The 21,792-nt window shown below is 32.6% G+C and overlaps 1 protein-coding gene and 1 long non-coding RNA gene across 18 annotated transcripts in view; one reads left to right on the forward strand and one right to left on the reverse strand.

The window, feature by feature from the left end:
- LOC100648801 (kinase D-interacting substrate of 220 kDa) overlaps nt 1-21,792 on the forward strand; it is a 44,038-nt gene that overhangs the window by 14,578 nt on the left and 7,668 nt on the right. For 3 of the 10 annotated variants that reach the window (XM_012316439.3, XM_012316441.3, XM_048411840.1), the window contains 6 exons: nt 13,921-15,768; nt 19,676-19,807; nt 20,385-20,483; nt 20,567-20,665; nt 21,350-21,547; nt 21,669-21,767. In XM_012316439.3, the coding sequence (XP_012171829.3) occupies nt 13,969-15,768; nt 19,676-19,807; nt 20,385-20,483; nt 20,567-20,665; nt 21,350-21,547; nt 21,669-21,767 (2,427 nt within the window). In that variant the 5' untranslated portion in view covers nt 13,921-13,968. Of the gene's footprint in view, nt 1-7,425; nt 7,615-12,536; nt 12,756-13,920; nt 15,769-19,675; nt 19,808-20,384; nt 20,484-20,566; nt 20,666-21,349; nt 21,548-21,668; nt 21,768-21,792 lie in introns of those variants that run through there. The other 7 variants (XM_048411845.1, XM_048411842.1, XM_048411843.1 and 4 more) reach the window with 4 other exon arrangements.
- On the reverse strand, nt 2,922-12,500 carry LOC100650175. 8 transcript variants are annotated; one of them, XR_007226295.1, is made up of 6 exons: nt 11,971-12,109; nt 9,694-9,864; nt 9,094-9,324; nt 8,810-9,019; nt 3,466-7,595; nt 2,922-3,399 (listed from the first exon to the last, which is right to left on the reverse strand). It is a non-coding gene; the product is annotated as an uncharacterized LOC100650175 (long non-coding RNA). The 8 variants fall into 8 exon arrangements; XR_001099324.3 differs by lacking the exons at nt 8,810-9,019; nt 9,094-9,324 and having other exon boundaries at nt 2,922-3,059; nt 3,154-3,399; nt 7,450-7,595; nt 11,971-12,500; XR_007226293.1 differs by lacking the exons at nt 8,810-9,019; nt 9,094-9,324 and having other exon boundaries at nt 3,466-6,335; nt 7,450-7,595.

A 21,792-nucleotide genomic window follows, 5' to 3' on the forward strand; every position in this document is an offset into this window, starting at 1 on the left:
ATTGCTCTATATAGTTTGATAATGGGGAGTTTGATACCTCTTGAAATAGCCACTTCATTATAAAGCGAGCCACCCTGAGACGCCGAGATTTTTTGAGCGCGGGCGACATGGCCAGAAATACATTTGGCCGCTTTGCCTCCTTTCCTGCTGTCCTCTTCGTGGCTTACGTTGTCTAATTAAGCTCCTGAATTCGCGAGAACCTTCTGTTCGACTTTGCAATTCCATCGAAAATCATCTTCATTCACGATCCCGCATCTTTCTAAGAAATTCAATTGAGAGATACAGTGGCTACAAAAGTATCGGTATATCCTTTATTTTCCAATGAAACATTTTTTTGTCACATTCTATATTTTGTTTCTATAATATCAAATTTTTATAGTCATAGAAAGATACTTCAAAATTTAATATACCTAATTAATTGATCCTCATTAATTAATGCGTAGATGTTATGCTACGACCTTATAGCGTGCAAATATTTTTTGTAGTCATTATATATCCATAAATATGTTTTTATCATTTAAATCTTTTTGTAAATCTTTATAGATTTACTACTGATGCTACAAATTTATAGCTATACTAATATTACAATAAATAACGGTTTTAATCTATCGTTCTATTTCTTAATAGAGAAATTGTGATTATAATATGGAGACAGCAGTCGCATTTCACTCTGTTACAACTGTATAAATATTTAAATGTTACTTGGCAATCAGTCATTTTGAGATATTCAATTCCAAGATCGGTACATCTCCATTTAAATTTTCCAAATCTTATATATGAATGTCCAATGACATAAACAGGATACGTCCAACGTTACACGAATAATAATCAAGAGCGTACGACTAAGCTTGGATTTTCACAGCATATGACACGCTTGTGTCATACGTTTGACAAGTAGACTAGAATTCGATCAATACTACCCGATGCAGCAGATATTCCGTGACTTAGAACAGTGGTTTTTAGAATAGATCGTCTTGTATCAGTCTACGTTCCAAGGAATTCTTGGAAATTATGATTGGAAAACATTTGTAGTTTTCTTGTACGTTGTGCTTATTTAATTTATCTTAAATCCATGTTAAAAAAGTTGTACGTGATTATAGTCTCAAGTCAGATAGTTTTCAATGAACAGGTGTAGACTATGAAAATAACAAAGATCTGTCAGAAAGATATTAGTTTAAGTTTTTTATAGTATTTATATATATGTGTGTTACAGTCTAATCTAAGTTTCTCAGCCATCCACATAGATCAAAAAGGAACAGCACATATAGCAACACTAACCCACATCGCATAAACCCAACAGCTTATTTTACACCAATCAAATTTCCCCACGTAGTTTTGTTCTACGTTATACGTAATCCTGACGAATCCAAATAACCATTCAGAAATAGCTTAAATATAGAACAGATTTAATCATATGCCACTTCCTGTGTCTTACTAATTTACCCTGCTATTTGTCTACCTCAATTACTCAATCCTGTCCAATTCTACCCGTGGACCAATGTTCTAACATTTCAATCAAATCTAAGTCAATTTACAAGAATTTATAAATATCTAGTATTTACAGTGGCTCATGCAATTACTTGAATACTTATTATAGAAAATTTATATATATGTGTACAGTGTTGCGAATAATTATATACTCAAACACTGAATTATTTCTTCAATATCTCTAAGAAATCGCTGACCATGCCTGGATATATTAAGTGAAATTAATTTTGTAAAGAATAAATTGAACGCCGTAGGATACCAGGAAATGTTACATGGTGAATTATTGCCTTTTATAACTTTCAACGAGACAACGCTGTTATTCATACAGCCACCATTAGGAAAAAGTGCTATTAAGATTATAGGATTGTTAGCATGGCCAGCGTCGAGTCCTGATCCAAATCCGATCGAGAAGCTATGGGGAATTTTAAGAAGAAAAATTTGTGATCAGAAGAAGCCTTCTATAGAAAATATCATTGGACTTAAAAATAGAATAAAATTCGTGTGGGCGGATACTCAAAGCGAAACTTTAAATAAGTTAATAGATATTGCATCTAACAGAATAATAGAAGTAATCAAAAATAAAGACCAACTCACTTAGTATTGAGGAAAAACGTAACTAAATTAACATTGAATTTATATTTTTTCACAGCCGAAAACACAATTTTAAGAGGAAATTTCATTTTTTCAGACTGCGAAAGAAGAAAATATTTACTTCTTGTATCTTGAGTTTTGTTTTATTTTATAATATGAAATTATATAAACGATTTTGTCAATTATTGTTTTAATATTATGAAAAATGTATAAATAGAGTTAAGTGTTTATAATTATTCACGGCACTGTACATCGTATGTGTTATATAAAACATTTTTTAAATTCCATTAGCATTGTAATGAGACTGTCACGATTGATGTATTGATATTGATTGATGTGAATGGTATTTACTGCAAACATATATTTAAAGAAAAATTAATATACAGTATGAGAAGCCACCTTGAGCATAATAATAACTTGATAATAAATTAAATATCGTTTTATTGAAATTTACTCATATAATATATAACTTATTCTGTAAATTCTGATGCTTGTTACGCTTTTTCTAATCTGTACAAAATATGTACTTGCATCAAACACCTTGTATTTTCTACACATATTTTCAAACAGGTTCCAAACGTTACCAATATAATCATGATAGTCGAGTCTCATTATGTTAGTGAAATTTCAAAATGTTCCAAATAACGCATCTAATATATTCGTATTAATAATAAGGTGTCTACAAGTATTCGAATACTTTTATCTTCGAATTTTCTTTCTTGATCAATCATCATCATTTCATTCTTCAATTGACGATTTAATATTGTGTACAGGCGATCAAATACTTTCATAATCTTGTACATAGCTTCGAATCTTCCTTCGCGATCAATCATTATCATTCCTTTCTTCGACAACGATTCAATATCGTCTACAGACGGTCAAATGCTTTCATGATCTTGTATACAGCTATCTTCTCGATCCAACCATCATCATTGCTTTCTTGAACAACAATTCGATATCGTCGATCATCTTCCTATGTGCTAGAATTTTACACGTTAGAGGGGCACGACTATTTTCGTTTACCTTCGACAGTGTGCCAATACACGAAGAACACTGGGTGCGACAGTGATTTACCGTTTCGATTCCCTCGAAGATTGAATCGTGTGCCAGAAGAGTCGAACTTTAACTTCCTCTTTGTAGCACAAAGGGGGTGTGAAGTCGCTGCCAGAGGGAAGATTCACGGTCGATGTGTTCGTCGATTATCGTAGGATTAATCTCAACGCACAATGCCGTCTGTCATTCACGTGTCAAAGCTCCAAGGATTCCCTCGAGTAATATTTTTCACGATCAATTTAACACTTTTGTGGATAACTCGAAATTCTAGGAAGAATTAAAAATTACGTTCGTAATTATGTTGCCACTATGATACTATAGTTGATATTCTACCTTGTAGATGTTTATACTAGTAAACAATTTTGATGATATTTATAGATATAATCGTGTGTGTTTTTAATAAATAGCAAGCTCTTCTTATTGCTCCAATGGATGTCAGAGAAAATGATGGACATCGGTCATCATTTATACGCCAATGTTTAGTTGGTTTTGCTCGTAATCGAATCAGTCTTTCCATTTTTAGTGTTGCAAAATGGTGTATTGTATAAATAGTGTATGGTGAATCATTAACGATAATCGTTTAACGATTAGCGAACGATAATAAACGAGTGGTCATAGCATAGCAATATGATGCCAAAAATGCTTTTACGAGATACCTATCGGTTGTGAATGTCATTGGGTGCCAGGACGAATTATTTTACCCAACCTGATCTCAAGCAGCTGTCTTTATAGCTATTATGAAATGTACAATCTTTCTCCAAAGTCTAATCTTGATTAAATACCTCTGTAGGACGATGAATCTCATTTATCAATTTTGTAGTTTAGGATCAGATGATATTAGGATACCATAATATTATTGAAGATATGTAACACATTAAAAACATTTACATAAATCCTATACATCGGAGAAATATTTAGAATTTAATGCTGGAAATTGTAATACGAAATGCATGATCAAATCATGGATATATAACATTCATATCCATAGACAGAAGTTTTTAAAATTTAATACTGAAAACTGTAACATAAAATTTATGATCAATCACAAACATAAGACGTTCATATTCACGGATAGAATTATATCATTGTCGCGCTTACTCTTTCATTCGATATTCCACGAATCAATTTCGTTTGGATATTCGTTATTTTTTACTCGATATCATATCTATTACGAACGATCACATTTTTATCGCGAAATTATCAGTAACAGTTGCCACAAGGTAACGACAATTGACCATTTATTTGATCCACTTCGGTTTTTAAAATTATTTTTCAGTAAGCGATAAGATGCGATGCTCTTGCATCGTGCCAAGTAAAATTTCTATTTATTGTAATTCGCCTGTGAATTTTTATGTGTTCACGCGAATTTTAAACAACGTAATGTACATAATCTGTAGGAATACATAAAATATCCAGAAATTGGAACCTGTTATAATATTTATGTTTGTTGATGTTATATTATATGCGATATATGTTATATTATATTTTGATGAAACAATTTTTTATATAGATCTTATAGCTTTAATCATCTGCATGTTTCGCATGTGAATATAAATTTCCTAAACTACTTGGCTCTTTAAATATAAATTAAATTAATTGACGGTGTCGAATCATTTTTATCATATCCAATTGTTATTTACCCAATCATACGACAAAAGATTGCATGAAAAGAATCTTCTTCTTTTTCTGTCGAAAAATTGCGACGAAATAAGAAACAGAAAAATATCTTCCCTTAGGATGAATTTGAAAATATGATATCGACGAGTGGAAGATTTTTTAATTGAGAAAAAAATACCAATAGCATGATTTGTTTCATATTACGAAATACTTTCGATGGTACAACACGTTGTCGATAAGATAAGATCAATAATTGTCTCTGTTTATACGTATAGAACAGTATGGTACGTGTCGCGCAGGGTGTGCAAGGTATGAAATATTGTTGTACCTCGTGAAAACAATATTAAATGATCAGTTCGATCGGTGATTAATCGTGATCGATCGAGCTGCCTCGTGGGTCCAGTTTGAGCGATTAAAGATTTTTTTAAGTGCTCGAAAAACGAGTGACGATCGGTGAAAACTAGTGAATTACGCGTCGAAGTAATAAACTACATGTTAGCTTCAATCTTCTGCTGGAAAACACCGGTAACTCCATTAAGTTTGTGTAACGAGTAACAGAGGCAACGATCCAACAACTCGTGTACAGCGATCGGTCAAACAAAATCTAAGTTGAACGTAACGGGAGCAGAACATGGATATGAGAACACATCAACGATATAATGAGAAAAATATCACGCTGTGGTTCACTGATTCGTATTAAATTTAGAATTATAATGTTTTTCACCAGAGAAGTCAGTGTCGATTAATTAAAATAGAAGAATATTGAAATTTAGAAGGAAAGAGAATCATTACGTTCTTTTATAACAAGAACAATTTTTATATTAAATCTTTTATAAGAAGAAAAAAGAAATTTTTTATCAAAACCAAAGTCAAATGCTTCCTACCAAAATTCCATAAACTAAAATTGATTTCTGTGGATAATAGAGATCATAAAATCAGCAAATAGCATAAAACAAGAGTTTTCCATAAGAAGGAGAAAATTTAAATGAATCATAAGTGAAGCAAGAGATTTTATATCAAATTCAAATTCTAATATCTCTCAACCAAATGTTCGATATCCAATTTCTACAAAATAATACTAATTTCTCTAGATAGTAGAGAAAGTAAAATTACCAAATAGGAAAAAGAATCCTCACATCAAGAAATCAAAGATCTTTAAAAAAAAGCTTATATAAGAAGATAAGTGAATATTACTTCAACACTCTATGTCCAATTTTCACTAAAATAATACAGAATTCTTACAGAAAATACAAAAGACAATTTTCTCGCACAATTATACATATTTTAAAACGCAGCTAAGAATCAACATACTCTCTCGAAGATTTGATTTAACACGAATTCTTACAGAAAATATAAGGAGCTATTATCTCGAACAATTAAACACACTTTTAAAACGCAGTTGAAGATTAACATTTCCCCTCGAAGATTCGATTCGTTGTATATCTCCGGCGTTATTTGTTCTGTTTGCTTCTCGAATACTTTTCATAGATACGAAGAACGAAATGATGAGGGGCAATGAACGTCTACTCGAGCAGAGCTTTCGTTTGGTATTGTTGCTTCCTTAGGAGCTGTCTCGATAAGATCATCTGAAAATTGGTTGAAATTAAACTGTTCAGATAAAACGAAGATTATGGTATAAATATTAGTACTTATCGTTGCAATTTAACTGGCTGACTCTTAATTAACCGACATACTTTGGATCAATTCGTGTTGATTTGTGCACCAGCTTGGCCTATATAAGAATATCGTGGAAGAAACTGTGAATTCTTGTAAAAACTTTTATTAAAACACGAAGTTTTTCCAACAGTGGCAACTTGAGATTGAAACTTTGACTTTTTGATTTTTATTTGGAATCTTCCAAAAATTCTCTGTAGAAATAAACTTCATTTTCTGTTTTGCTTTTTACCAGTGATTGATTGGAATAAAATAGAGTGAATTTATTGCGTAAGAGTATTTTTACCGTTGACGTAAGTACGCTTAGTTTTTTGTTGTTCCGTTGGAAGACGTGATAAATTGTGCTAACGAGAAATAAATCACTGGAATTGTGTAATTCGCGACACGTGCGAAACATTCCGTAAACGTAAACGTCGGCTTCGTGACTAATTTTCTTGTTTGTGAAAGAATGCACGTGGTTCGAGTGTCACGCGAAAGATATTATTGGTTTTTCGTTGGTTCTAAAGGAGAACTTGAAAAAGACAAATTTTTATAGGAATCTTCGTCAATGAGAATGCCAGAAGAAATTGCTTTTTAACGAATCATGCAGGAAGGCTTAAAAAAGAATATTTTTTATAAACTTCTTCTATGACAGAAGTATCTGAATAAAACCGGATGTTTGTTAATTGTAGAGGAAAACTTTGAGAGGAGAATATTTTTAATGGAAAGTTTTGGTGGTATCAGAATAAAGTTGGTTTTTTTAAATGGAAAACTTTGATGATATCAGATTTAGGTCGATGGAGAACCAGAACAGAGTGACAAAATACAGAAACACTTAAAAGTTATTAAATTATCTAAAATTAAAAGTAAAGGAGAAGAAGCAAAATTTGGGGAAAATAGAAATAAATTTTGCAGAGTGGATCGAGCTACAAAATTAAAAGAGTACAGTAGCACGAAACGACGAGTGATTCAGTGTTTCAACAATGATTTCATCAACCTAGTATTGATTATTATTGTTAGAATATGAGAGTATTTCTCGATATTGACCTGGTTTCGATGGAATACGTAAACGAGAGGAGTAACTTATTGGGTTCTAATCGAGAAAATGTAGCATCCTTTCCATCTCTGGTGCCACAGGGATTGGCTCACAGTTACGGATCTCTTTCATCTTGCCAACAAGTGCTACAGTCGATCTGGAACAGAAGCAAACAGGTACAAACAGAACTCGGATAAAATGCAATTTAATTAATAAGTAAATAGCGTTAATTGTTTCATTAACTTTATCGATCTTTCAAAGAAAAGACTGTTTTTCCTATATTATAATACATGTACTACATCAATAACGCAACTATAATAAAAATTTCTAGTTGCAAGATGTGTTCTTGGAAAAATATTAACAAGCGCAGAATATTTATATTGAAATTTTTCTATTTGATATTATTCTAAATATTCGTAGGAAAATTTTCGAAATCTTATAACACAGCATAAAATTATTATTCTACTACAACATATTAATGATTTTTTTGTCAAATAATTTAATTTACATTTTGAGAACTAAATATTTTGAAAAATTTATATTTTCAAGATTGAGTATTTTAGGAAATTTATATTTAAGGAGGAAACAATGCTGTCGTTTATACAAATTCACATTTTTGCAGTAGGGACCAGAAAATTTTGTAAAGATGAAATAAAAAATGATCGAATTGTGTTTTATATTTAATGAAATATAAAATACTAGATATTGGCTGGCAATTACATTAATAATTTATCAATCAGAAATTGAGGTCTAAAATTCAGTTCTTTTACTGATATTTAACAGGCAAATTTCAATCAATTCTAACCAAGAAGATTTCGAAGATTGTCTGCGATCTCTGCCAAAATTTCAAGAGATAAATATCGTTTCTTATGTCCTTTATTTATATCCACTTTATAGGTTGAATATTGTGCTTGCTTCATAACTGTGAGAAACCCACAGGTGGGTTAGATCGAATTAAATGAAAGTATTTTGTCGGTTTGTCCGTTTGCCTGGTTATCGTGCCAACATTTTTCAACGTGACTCGAAAGATAAATGATACATGCAACAGAGTCTTTAAAGATATGTTTCCCTTACACTTTGGATCGCATTTGGTCACTTCAATGACCATGATATATTCGTCGATGAATTTAAAACGACTAATTGCAGAATATACCTATCGAAGTTGTATTAAATTGCAGCTATGCAAATTTTCACGAACTGTTAGTAGTTCGTAAAATAAACCTAAAATAACTGATTACATAATGGATAGATAAACGAATAATGAGGATTAAAGTAGTTTGAGAATTGCGTATGCTCTCGTGTCTAAATGTTTGCAGCTGTATGTTCTATTATTCCGATAAATGCAACCAAGTATTTATCCTCATGGCTCACCAGTCGATGACGTTCGAATATTTTAGTTCTTCGTAACTTCTGAGTTCTTCTGGTCGAGCCACAATCGATTAGAAGAAACGCGAATAAATAATTTATCTATGACATCTGCTACTAGACATGTATACATCAAATCGATCGTATCTTTCTTAAAATAAATGATAATAGTCACTTTTTTCTTTAACTAAAATACTTTACCTTAGTATGGATCATCTGAAAGTTAACAAAGTTATCAAAGAATTTAATAGATATAGTAGTATATCTAGTAATATATAATTTCAGTGTACTTATAGACATTCTTTTATCTTAATTAAAACTTCAGTTATCATTAAGTATTACGTAATTGCATGGAGGTTTTAATATAAGTAATTAGTGGTATTAAGTAGAACGTAGACCGACACTGTCTGACTAACTACTGTCTGACACTACTTCTCACTCTGCTATCCATTATACTGTAATATGTATTTCAATCCTATTATTATTCCATCGTCGGTTTTCATATTTTTCTTCTTTTTCTCCTAAAAGAGGTTAGTCAAAATTTGTACAATATACTCGAACCTTTCATAGCAATCAATTTATTTATAATTGTATTCTTCAAAAGAATATGGAAAACAAGACATATCATGTATGAGATCTAAACAGTAAAATCCGACCAATCAAACTTTAATGACCATAACATTTATATACTCTTAAGCTCTTCATAGCAAGAATTTATATATTTATAATTTTATTTATCAAAAGAATAAACGAAAAACAAAACGTATGGAAGACCTGAATACTAGAAATCGATCATTTAATCATCTAATGGAATGTAGCCATTTAAAAATATTTTTCAAAATTCTTCCATATATTAAAAATGAAATAATGAAATGTCTCTGTTGTCATACCATGTTCAAGGAAGAAGATCGTCGACGAAACGATCGTAGCTCGTTTTCTCCGCTTCTTTTTATAAGCCCTTGCAAACAACTTGTCGGTATACAATTGATTAGTCTCTTGAATGCTTTAATTGGCCCAAGTGCCGCGAGTAGCGCAAGGACGCGCAGTCTTCTCGCCTAGCTCTATCGAGTAAAAATAATTTTCTAGTTAGAAGTCTGCGAAAATATGATTATTAGCGATCTAAAAATTAACCGATTTTAATTTCTAATCATCTTTTTTCGGAGCTTACATCGTCGGCATACATTAGAAAAAACGGCAGTGTGCAATGGTTGCTGCACCTATCGCGAAATGCAAACGAATAAAAGATTGTTTGTCGAATTTATGCATTGTTAACAGTGCATCGTCATTGTTTAAGCGCGTAAGGCTATACCTTATCGCGAAGTAATAAATAGCACACGGAGATCCAGATTGTTTAATTTGTTGCATTGATCCACTTTTTAATTCTCTTATGTATTTTATGCGCATTTTATTTCTGATTCGTTCTTTCATCCAAAGGTATTCGTTTATTAATAAAATATAAAGTAATTAATTTTTTTCTTTACAATATAAATTCTTTGGAGATTTACATTATTATAATTGCGTTGTAACAGGATAGCACTAAGAATTTGAGAAGAAGTTGTCTCCTAATTACTTATTGTGTAACATGTTTAATCTGCTTTTTAAATTTTTATTATCTATTATAAAATCTATTTGAAAATTTTATTTCAACGTTTATCATTAAATCCGCTTTCCGTTTTCTTCTTCCTATGCTTTTTTCCTTTTTTCATTGTGAGATTCACAATTCTTAATGCGTTAACGCATAATTCTATAATTTCTCCAAATACAGTAAACGATCTTGAAGTTGTCGATTCACATGGCGCAAAATTATAGAAAAGCAGCTCAAAAATCTACCTGATGATTTTCTGTGTATCTTTTTATTTGAAAAAAGATTGTAACATACGAAAAATGTATAAACAAGTCTCAGACTAGTTTATCGCGAAAGTACAATAAACAGCTTAACTTGCTGATCGTTTAGTACCATTTTTAAAACACTATAAAGCGATAACATATTCTAAATATAAAAGAAGACGCAGCAATAAGACATTCCGGAAGATAATAAAATAAGAAAATAATTTATTTGTGACGCATCATTTATTCGTTTATACCGATACTCAATATGTACTTTGATAGTATAACTACATTTGAACAGACCGTATAACAGGTGTTCTATACGAATACAAATACCATGCTATTAAATGACGACACTATGCGTTCAAGAATTAAAAAATTCTTTTATGATGAATTATTTATCAATTGCCAACTTATTCTTTTTCTCGCAAAATACGATAATTTCTATAATTATATAGATTTTATATACACAATAATTGATTTTATATATATACAGGGTCCGATTGAATCACATGTAAAAGCGGAAACGACGTGATACCTTGTGAACGAATAAGAATAAAATATAGAATAAAATTTTTTTATTCTTGACTTAGTTATCGAGAAAATGGAGTTTGAAAATTTTTTCAAGTGTATTTAATCATGACTGATTCTGGACTGGACAGGACTAAATAATCGGCAGGAGATTATTTTACATGCAAAAAAGGTCGAAAATGTAGAATAAAATCTTTCCGTCTAAGGCTTTATTTCCAAGAAAATAGAATTTAGTTAAGAATCGGCCTAGTACGCGCGTATGATAAATTTCTAAATTTAATTTTCTCTAAAACAAAGCGTCTTGTGAAAAAAATTTGACTCTACATTTTCGACTTTCTTTCACAAATCTTTTACAGATTATTCGATCGGTTCCTGTATATTTCTAACGTATTGGAAGTCGATTAAAAATTTGTAGGATCAGACAAAACATCTATCGGAAATCTATCGGATCTTTTAAAGATCATAATCTATAAAATTTAGCTAGCTATGAAATTTACAGACAATCTTCTTTCTATGATATCTAAATAGAATTAATCTCGATACCCGTGAACATACACAACTCTTCAATTATTAACAACTCTAATAAATATCAACCAATATGTAAATATTAACTCGGAGAAGCTAATTTACAGTTAATATTATCCTAGATTGCACCAAACATTAATCAGAAAGCGCCAAACACAAAATCTCCTCATCAGGAACCAAGATCTTCGTTATCAGTTTAAACAGCAACCTTCCGTTTATCGTAACATAATCAATTGAAATTTACGACGGTCAGTCGTAAGTCGTAAGCTACTAAATCAACTTACCAGTTACGTCATAGTGATGTCTTATGTCCTCAAGCTAACGATCATGCGTCATACTACTCTTCCAACAGACTTGGCGATCGTTCCTCCTGGATGTTCTTCTCCAATTATGAGTTCCTCCTTGCTTCGTTTCGCGATAATATCTAATAAACGAGCCATTCACAGGTCGAAGTGGATTATTTTTACATTTCGAAAATTTTAGTCCCAAAGCACTCGATTGATATAATTTTATCAATGTCCTTTACTTTTTGTTCCACGGTGTTAATTTGGCTCAAATAAACAGCTCAAATATTTGCGAGCTCGTGACGCGCGAACCATAGAAATTCGTGAGATCCCTTGGGAACATAAAAATCGGGAAAACTCGGTTTTGCTTCAAATGACACGGATTTTATTCGTGCTTTTTCGAGAACAAATAGTAAGAATAACGATTTCAATGAAACACAACTGTGGAGACAGCACACGATGTTACACACGATCTCGCACGACTGTGTACTCGACTTTAAAGATCCCACGTCGGATATATAAATGTCGCACGATTTGCCAGACGATGGTCTTAAACGATCTGCTGGCGTCGCAGATCGCACGCGTTCCGCTAGATCTGGCTAGATCCGCGTGCATTAGATATACTTATACATAAAGAGAGAGATAAACGCGTTTGTCATTGGTTCCGAGAGCCCTTGGTGCTGGACGAGGTGAAGAAGAGGAAGAGACAGGAAGAAAGGGATGACTACGAAAAATTTGGAAAGGATGCTCAGGCTCGCTAACTTGTCGCGGGTCGGTTTTTTACGGTATTGAATGTGGTTTTAAGTGGATCGAGTGGAGCATAGTTGTCGAATTCTAACTATTCTGAGAATAGTTTATGAATTCTTCCTTCTCCATTTTATTTAGAATTATATAGAATTTAAGTTGCAGTTGATGAAATGGAAGATAATTCATTCTATTTCTGTTCTAATCTAGTCTATTTTGAATTTTCTAGAATCTGAATTGTAGTTGGTGAAATGCAAGATATGTAATTCCTTTTATCTTGGATACTGTAGGGTTTTACCAAAGTTAATGAGATTGAGTATATTTTATTTCATCATGAATTCTGTAGAGCTTTATTTTCATTCGTTGATATCGATGAGATAGAGCATGTTTTATTGTATTTTTGTGATGTTATAGGATGCGTCCTTTATGATTTAACGTGGATGAAACGGAAGCTGCTTTATTGTGCTTTGGATTCTACAAAATCTAACTTTCATTATTTAAAATTAAGGATATTTCATCGTATATTGAATTCTGCAGGGTTCGTCTTTTATAATATATGGTAGATTATAGATTTTGATAGAATTGTAGAGATTGATATAATGTAGAGTACTTGATCGTATTAAACTTTCCTTCATTGTCCTTGAAACAGCGACTCATTTTACGACCTTATTTCTCGGCCGATTTTATGATACTTCGTCAGTTCAACGAAATAGTTTCATAAAGTAGGATCTTATAAAAATTTATTACCCATCTCGATAATATAAATCGTTAGAATTCTTATTCCCAGAATACATATCTCTAATAACTGTCTTGCTGCAACATCAGAAACGTCACATACGAAACAAAAGTTCTTAGAACGTAGGACATCAATTATTTAGTATTTTTCAAAATCAAAATCTCCCAACGACTTTCCGTCCGAACTGTTTGTTTCTATTGTTCTCCTATTTTTATTTTTACTTCGTATCTTTATTGTCGAGCACGCTGCAATCGTGATAATTTTTATCCACACGACACTCCAATATTTTTAAAAATATTCATACTTTCTCTTATCAACGCGATTCGATAAAAGAAGAATTATAGGTCATAGACATCATACCAGTATTTGAACAAATGGCCAAATGCCTAAAAATATGAATATCTCAAACAGCCTTTATTTTTGAAAAGAAAAAAAGGAATCCCGTAAATTTTCCACGTATTTATCCATAGTAAGCTTTATCTTGGAGTATCGTCGAAGCACGTTGAGGAAAGAATGCAATGCGGAAGGCCAAAGACGATCGTGTCAAGATCGCGACACATCATTTTCGAATCAGCATCGAGGAAGAAGGGGACGAAGAGAACAAAGAAGCGGAAGATGCAGCTAGAGAAACCGATAGAAGATTCTCCATTACGATTGAAGCGGATTCTGGTATAGTGGTTGCGTCGCAAGAATCACAAGCGCAAAATCTTCCAATCACCAGAGAAGAACGTTCGTTTGCAAACGACCAAACAGCCAATGAAATTTTATCAGAAGAATTTGTAGAAAGAACTTGGAACGAGCAGGAAAAGAAAGCACAAAGCTTCGAATCTAAGTCATCAAAAAATTCTGGTGACTCAAAGGGACGATCTTCAAAAGGATCAGTCGGCCAACAACAAATTTTGTTAGAGAAATTTGTCGATAGAACTTTGGACGAACAGGGAAGAGAGGTACAAGGCTTCGAGTTCAAAATTTCGAAAGATTCTGATGGATCAGATAGTGGACCTTCCCAAGAAATTGGTTCGAGAGAATCGATTAGTCAGAAGAAGAGGATCGATAAATTCGCAAATGATGAAAATTTGTCGGATGATTCGCAAAATTGCGGGAAGATTGAAAAGACGCAAAGCGATAATTTGGAAAGTGAAGCACGATTTTCGGTTGCTTCCAGCGAAGTTCCTAACGAAAATTATGAAATCTCCGCTTCCGAAAGTTCGCCACGATCGATCAGTCCGGACCAAAACTTCGGCGTTCTCTGCTCGAAGTTCAAGTATATCATCAACGAAAGTTCCTACGAGAATGTAGATTTGACAAAGAAATTGGAGCGCGGTTCGACCTCGAGTTTTCTTCCTTTCGAAACATCGAATCCTTCAGAGCTTAAACGCCATAGATCTCTTTCTTCGTACGAAACCTACAAATCTTCTAGTTTAAATACTTCCATGCAACGCAAGAGGAGTCTCCAAGATCCTACAGACGTAACATTACAAAATTTACAATTAGTCGATCAACCAAGAGAAAGAGCACAATCGATGACAGCTGCAGAAATCCAGGAGACCTCGCAGATTCTTACTCATCCAAATATCGAATCAGTTAATGCAGTTCCTCCCTCGGCAGTCTCTGTCTCTCCTCTTCTAATCAGACGTTATTACAAAGTTATGTCCGCGTTTTCCAATAATTCCTCCAGTCTGGAAAATACCTGTCCATCCAAAATGTTAGGAGATCCTCTTCAAACTCGACAAGACTCCATCAAAACTCCGAAAAATGCTGTAAATTGTACAAATTCAGAAGAAGAAAGCAATCAGAGGAATACGCAAAGAAGATTGACATTGCCTGCTATGAACATAGGTCTAAATTCGGAAGAAAAACCAGGAACTGCCAACTATCAAAATGTTTTATCAGGAACCAGCGTTAATCCTATTAGAAGGTCCAGCATAGCGAATGCTGCGATTTGTTCGAGTTTAGCTCCCAGCTTGGCCAGCGCTTATCCAGGTGTTCCAAACTGTTTATTGCCCACGTCGAATGGAAACGAACTGTCGAACATTTCGTCTACCAGCGAGCAGATACCAGAAAAAAGCGGAGTAACCGGGTTGAAGATGAAGCTACCATTCCTTCGACTTCATATACCTGCGCCGCAACCAATTTCAGGCGAGGGAGAAGGCGAAGAGGAGGATCCGAATCATCATTCGCATTATCATCATCATCACCATCATCATCACCACGTGTTCCCGTATTTTCATGTACCCACATTCACGTTCACCGCGCCAGCCACCGATGGTGAACCTGGCCGGAAGTTCAACTTTGGAATTCGCAGACACTCGCAAACGGTTAGTCGCTGTCTTAGATCGCCGTTTTACTCTGGTTTTCTTTTCAAGTGTTTTTGCTAGGCAAGAGGAACCGCTTCCATTAATAAGAAGCTGTTTAAGCACTTTCTTGGCGTTTTAACATTTACGCTTACTACTGTGTATGACATTAATCCACATTATGTATGTAATTCACAGTATGGCATTATTTGAAAGTCTAGTTTGTTTAAAAGGAGGAAAGGCTTTTAACGATTTTAAAGCAATGACACAAGTGGAAATACGACACGAACGTTTGAAAAGGAGATGCCAAGATGGATTCGTCGTTAAGTGATGTTTGAAAGAGGGATTACAATAGTCACAAGCTTTCTCAGGATCGTCTTATTGTTTTAACATTTACGCTTATTACTGCGTGTGAGTTTAATCTGATTTTGATGTCTAATTTTATTTTGAGATAGTTTTTTAATGATTTTAAAGTAATGATGGCAATAGAAATGTGACACGAATGTTTTAAGAGCAGATACTAGGATGAATAATTCGTTGTTGAACAATGTCTGAAAAAGGGTTTACAGTGATCGTATTTGCTGTGTCTCTGTTATCTGTGTATATCCTTATCGAATTATATGTTCTACGTTTTTTACGGTGAATGAAAATGTCAAGGACAGATACTTGGGTGTTTTTTTTTATAAATATTTAATGTAAAAGATTTAACGGTATATCGTGCTTGATCGAGTCAGTCGTCTCTTTTAATACTTTGGATTTAGACGTTTCTTATATTTCTTTTATTGACAATTATTCTGTTTTTCTCTTTTGACACTTCTTTTTAATTAAATGCAGAAAAAATATTTAATCGTTGGCTACAGATTACCTAAAGCATTCGTTGAAATAAAATAATTGAACAGGAATAAAATATCCCAATGGCACTGATGCTCATGTTAGATCGTAAAATTTCAAGGAAGGACACTTTTAACAATGTCACGGTCAATGGTCATTAATCATCGTTCCTGGTAATAGTGTTTGGTATCTTTGAATGGCTTGTAATCTCGTTAATTCTATTACTCGTCGCTGTATCACTCATTTCAAACTTTTGGCACAGTAATGAACATAAATTTCTTGTAATATCTTTGATGAAGTGACAATTAATGACTATCGCGTGATTACGGTTTATGTTTTATTTTATCGAAACTTTTCAAACGTTCTCGCTACATTTTACTAGTTCAACAGCATTTGTTTGAAAATTTTGCGATTTATGCTTGCCACAAGCTTCACTATGTATGTCATAGGAATTAAGAATTTAAAGAAAGATTACAATTTTGAAATCTTCGTATCTACTTAAGAAATTCTTTGGTTAAAAATTTCATCGAAGTAAAGAACATTACTATTCACATTTATAGGATTAATTTTAGATTAATTATAAAATTAATAGGTGATTCAATATAAGCACAAGTGCAGAAGTAATTCCACACTTTTGTACTGTATATATTTGCAAGGTTTCGTTGAATGTATTATCCTTGCTCGTTTAATTTATTATAGCCAATTCAGATAAAACGCAAGTCAAGGTCTAAACTACTATAAAGATTTAGATAACAACTACGATAGAACTTCATTTATTGCAGTGAAATTTTAGTTAGTACTCGATTAACTGAATTAACTAAATTTACTTATCCGAACGTAAACTCCTATTATGTGAACGAAAAATAATATTTGTCCTCCGACAAATTCACATAAATGGAATTCTGCTGTATTGTAGAACTAATATATTAACCAGGATCTCAAACTTCTCAAGCTTTTGGACAGTAAGAGAGTAAATATTTTGGAGATAACGTTTCTTTATTTTTAATTTCTTTTTTTGTTTTTTAATGATGCCAATAGATATTTGATTAAGTAGCACGAAAGTTATAAAACGTAAGTTGTATAATAGGATTTCGTTGAACTCGGTTAAAATTGATCTCGCCGGTACGTATTCATAACGATATCGCATTCGTCCGTGAGTAAAGGAAATTAACATTGAGAACATGATGTAAAACACGAGTCACGGTGTTTTATCAGGGTAGATGGATCCAATACTGGTCTGCGTTCCAACGATCAAGGTGATTCGCATGGATTGATCAAACTTATGTGTGAATGGAAATGTATATGTACCTATCTTACCAAAGCCGCATTAACAGTTTATTATTTTTACTATCTTAAAAAAGTCAAAAAATTTGTTTGAGGTCTCGGCTTTTAAGGTGTTGTTATACAAATTTTCTTTTCACCACCATTTCACGACTATTAACATTCGACTGTTGCAGAAAAATAATTACTTCGAATCTATTTTCGATCAGAAAGCAAATTATCGCTGATAGTATTATTAATCGTATCAAGGCTTGAAGTGTTAATTCGTTTTCATGGCGTATTAACAGCGCGATTAACAGCCTTGCAAACAAGCTCCAGGTTTGATGTATGTATCCTACTATGTTTTTCGCACGCAGAAGATGCTAATTTTCTGCAAAAATACAATTTGTACGCTTCAATTTTTGAAAATGTTATTGCTAGATAATTATTTAACATAAAATATATAAATAAACCTAAATGAATAGGTATATGTATCAGGATATTTTTAAGATATTTTTGTTGAAATTTTATTTCTATCCCGGAGCAAAGATTTGAGATTTTACATGATTATCGTCTAATATTAGGTTGTCCGAAAAGTTTCTTTCGTTTATAAAATGATAATAGATGAACAACAATTTCTGTTTTATATTATTTTATTGAATTAGGTATGATCCATTTCGTTATATTTCTATTATTATATTCATGCATAATTCAATAAACTAATATGAAACAAAAAACATTGTGCGTCTATTATTTCCTTATAAAACGAAAGAAACTTTTCGGATAACCTAATACTATTGTGCAACGACGACGTTCGTGGTTCCATGTGTATCTTATCCTTTCTACTTGCGTTTCAATTTCCACCGGTTCTGATTCATTCGTTATCGCTGACCCATATTCTATTATGCTCCTCTGAAATATGTACAAGCTCTACGTATACCTGCCGCGCCCACGAATCGTGAAAATTATTTACAACCGAATGTTTTCTCCAATCGGACAACGGAAACATTTTCCACGATTCCTGTTCTAAATAAAAGTAGCCCTAATTGGCCTAAAAGCTTTTCAATTTGTGTGATTTTCTTTCTTGGCATAGAAAGACCGAAAAATTAGGGAGTTTGAATATACATGTTATATAATTTAGTATACAAATATACTAAAGCTATTTATGTTAAAAATACTAAATTATAATATCTAAAATACTAAATTGTATTATTTCTACTTAGGGTTTCAAAAAGATGTTCTCGGTAAATCTTTACTCTGGTAATTGATTTGGTCGAACCATTACATCTATTTACTTCTTAAAAAACCACGTCAACTGTGTCGTGTAAACTATTATGTATTTAGCATTTGATCTCGTGTCAAGTGTTAATTGTACCGTATATTGCGTAGTTTAAGGCAAATTAGTACAATTACGAAATTCGCAAGACACGGTATATTTCTGTGACAACAGTTTGGATCAGAATATTTAACATTGATTTATTGAAAATTAATTTAAATATTTTAAACTTGAGATTTTTGTGAGCATCTATAAATCAACATTATTGATTGAGGATTAATATTAAATTTAAGGAATAGAGTAGATATAACATTCAAATATCAAGTATTTAATTTTCTATATTTTTAGAAGAAGTAGAAAGGCAATAAATATATTAGATATTAAATTTAAATGTCACACGCAAGTTATCCAAGTATCGATTTCCGCCGACTGTTTCCTCACTTACTACTTATGCAGCAATTAATTCGCTATGCTCTGAGGCTTTCTATTGGCGAATAAAAACGTGACAGTTCAGTCTCAAATAATCGTTTGCTCATTTTTAACGAGTTGATACTTTTTTCACAGACCTTGCATCGGACTGACTCGATGGTATCACTCTGCTACCGATCTCTCGCCAGCTATATCACAGACGATAATCTCGCTGGTCTTCAAAGCTTCCTCGAAAACAAACGAGTACTGATCGATGACCGAGACGAGGTAACATTATTAAAATAACCACTTCCATTTGGATTAAGATATTTTTTAATTCCATCAGCTTTTATTTCATGGAGAAACATCATATTTAAAATGTTTATAAATTAAGGATATCTCCTTTGAAATTGTCATTCTTTATAAATACACAATTCCATTTTAAAAAATGATTGAAATTTGAAGGAAAAATCGTCGGGAGGAAAATTTGTCTTACGTTATTTCATCCATGTGTCTAGACAGTTTAACTCTGTCTTGAATTATTTTTCCACGAATTTATGAGAATTGAAGAAAGCACAATTGATCTTGAAACCTCAAGAAAAATTCCTTTTGCGTTGTTTTATGCGCGTGTTTGTATAGTTCGACTCTGTTCTGAATTTGTTTTTCCATATTTCTGTGAAGATTAAGATCTCGTTAAAAGTAATCTTGGTCGAAACTTTCTTAATACCGTGCTTTTTATCCCTTTGAATGATTTAACTCTTCCTTTAATTATGCTAATTTTGAAAGATTTTTAATAATTTTTTAATAGATTTGGCTTTGTCTATAATCAGATACTAAATAGTTGATTTCATTGTTCTTACAATAGAATGGAAGTACAGCCCTCATCCTTGCAGCAACTAAAGGGAAGATACACTTTGTACGAGAGCTTATCAATCATGGTGCAGATGTTAATGCAGAGGACGCAGTTAGTATTATGTGTTATATGATCTGTTGAATTTTATATATGTCTTTTTCCTGCCTATCGTATAAACAATTTAATTTTTTCAGGACAATTGGACGGCGTTATTGTGTGCGGCCAAGGAAGGGCACACAGATGTGTGCCTTGAATTACTCGAACATGGCGCCGATTTGGAACACAGAGACATGGTAAGGTCTTTAATTCTTTAATGTATTTTTATTAGTTATAAAGTGAGAGTAATTTCTCAATATCTAGCGAGCTAAAGATAGCGAACAAAGCTTATTTAAAATTTTTAGAAATTAAAATATTTATTTTACATTTTTAGAAACTAAATGTTTCTTTTAGATCTTTGGAAGATAAAAGAGATTTATTCTAAATGAGTCGTTTAATGTAAAAGTGGTGTAAGTCAATCCTTTATCTATTTGGTTGAATAGCATATCTCGAAAGCAAAACCTCTATTCTGTTTTGTGCAGAAGTTGTGTAAATCTTCATTAGTTTCTCGGTGAATTGCAGAATAAATGAATTGTTTTGTCCCTATCCAGTAATCAACTTTTTTGGCTTACACCACTTTTGCATTAAACGACTCAAACTTTTGTGAATTGAAAAATTTATTTCTTTTTAAGATTTTCCCTTTGAAGATATTCCTTTCTAAGTACTTTAAGTACACGGATCCCTTTCTTATTCATTTATTAATTTCCTACACTCTATTTTATTGTCACACTATACAAGATTTTTCTGCCATTAATTATATTTATATATTCTAATTTCATGTTTTAAAGTTTCTCTAAAGTTTCATTTCGTTACGAATGAAATATTTAATAATCATAAAGAAATCGAACAAATAGTAAGAAGAGGGAATAATCTATTCTTAGGGAGGGTGGACTGCACTTATGTGGGCGACGTATAAGGGTAGGTCGCCGACGGTGATGATGCTACTAGGACGTGAAGCTGACGTCAATGCACATGGAAATTTTCACATATCTTCGTTGTTATGGGCCGCAGGCAGGGGTTACCCCGATATTGTTAAGGATCTTATTGCTCATGGTGCTAAAGTCAATGTCGGTGACAAGGTAATCTATATTTACCATCTTTTAAGTTCACGTACGATGTATTAACTAGAGACAGAAAAATCCATACTGCGACTTATATTGTCGGAGAAATCTGTGTTAATGCATTTTTTTCAATTTTTAGTATGGTACTACAGCGTTGGTGTGGGCGTCGCGTAAAGGTCACGTAGAAATTGTAGATACTCTTCTAAAAGCTGGTGCTAATGTCGATACTGCTGGCATGGTAAGACTTTAGTTTTATATAAATG

This window comes from Bombus terrestris, chromosome 14 (assembly GCF_910591885.1).
Source record: "Bombus terrestris chromosome 14, iyBomTerr1.2, whole genome shotgun sequence".
Taxonomy (NCBI): Eukaryota; Metazoa; Arthropoda; class Insecta; order Hymenoptera; family Apidae; genus Bombus; species Bombus terrestris.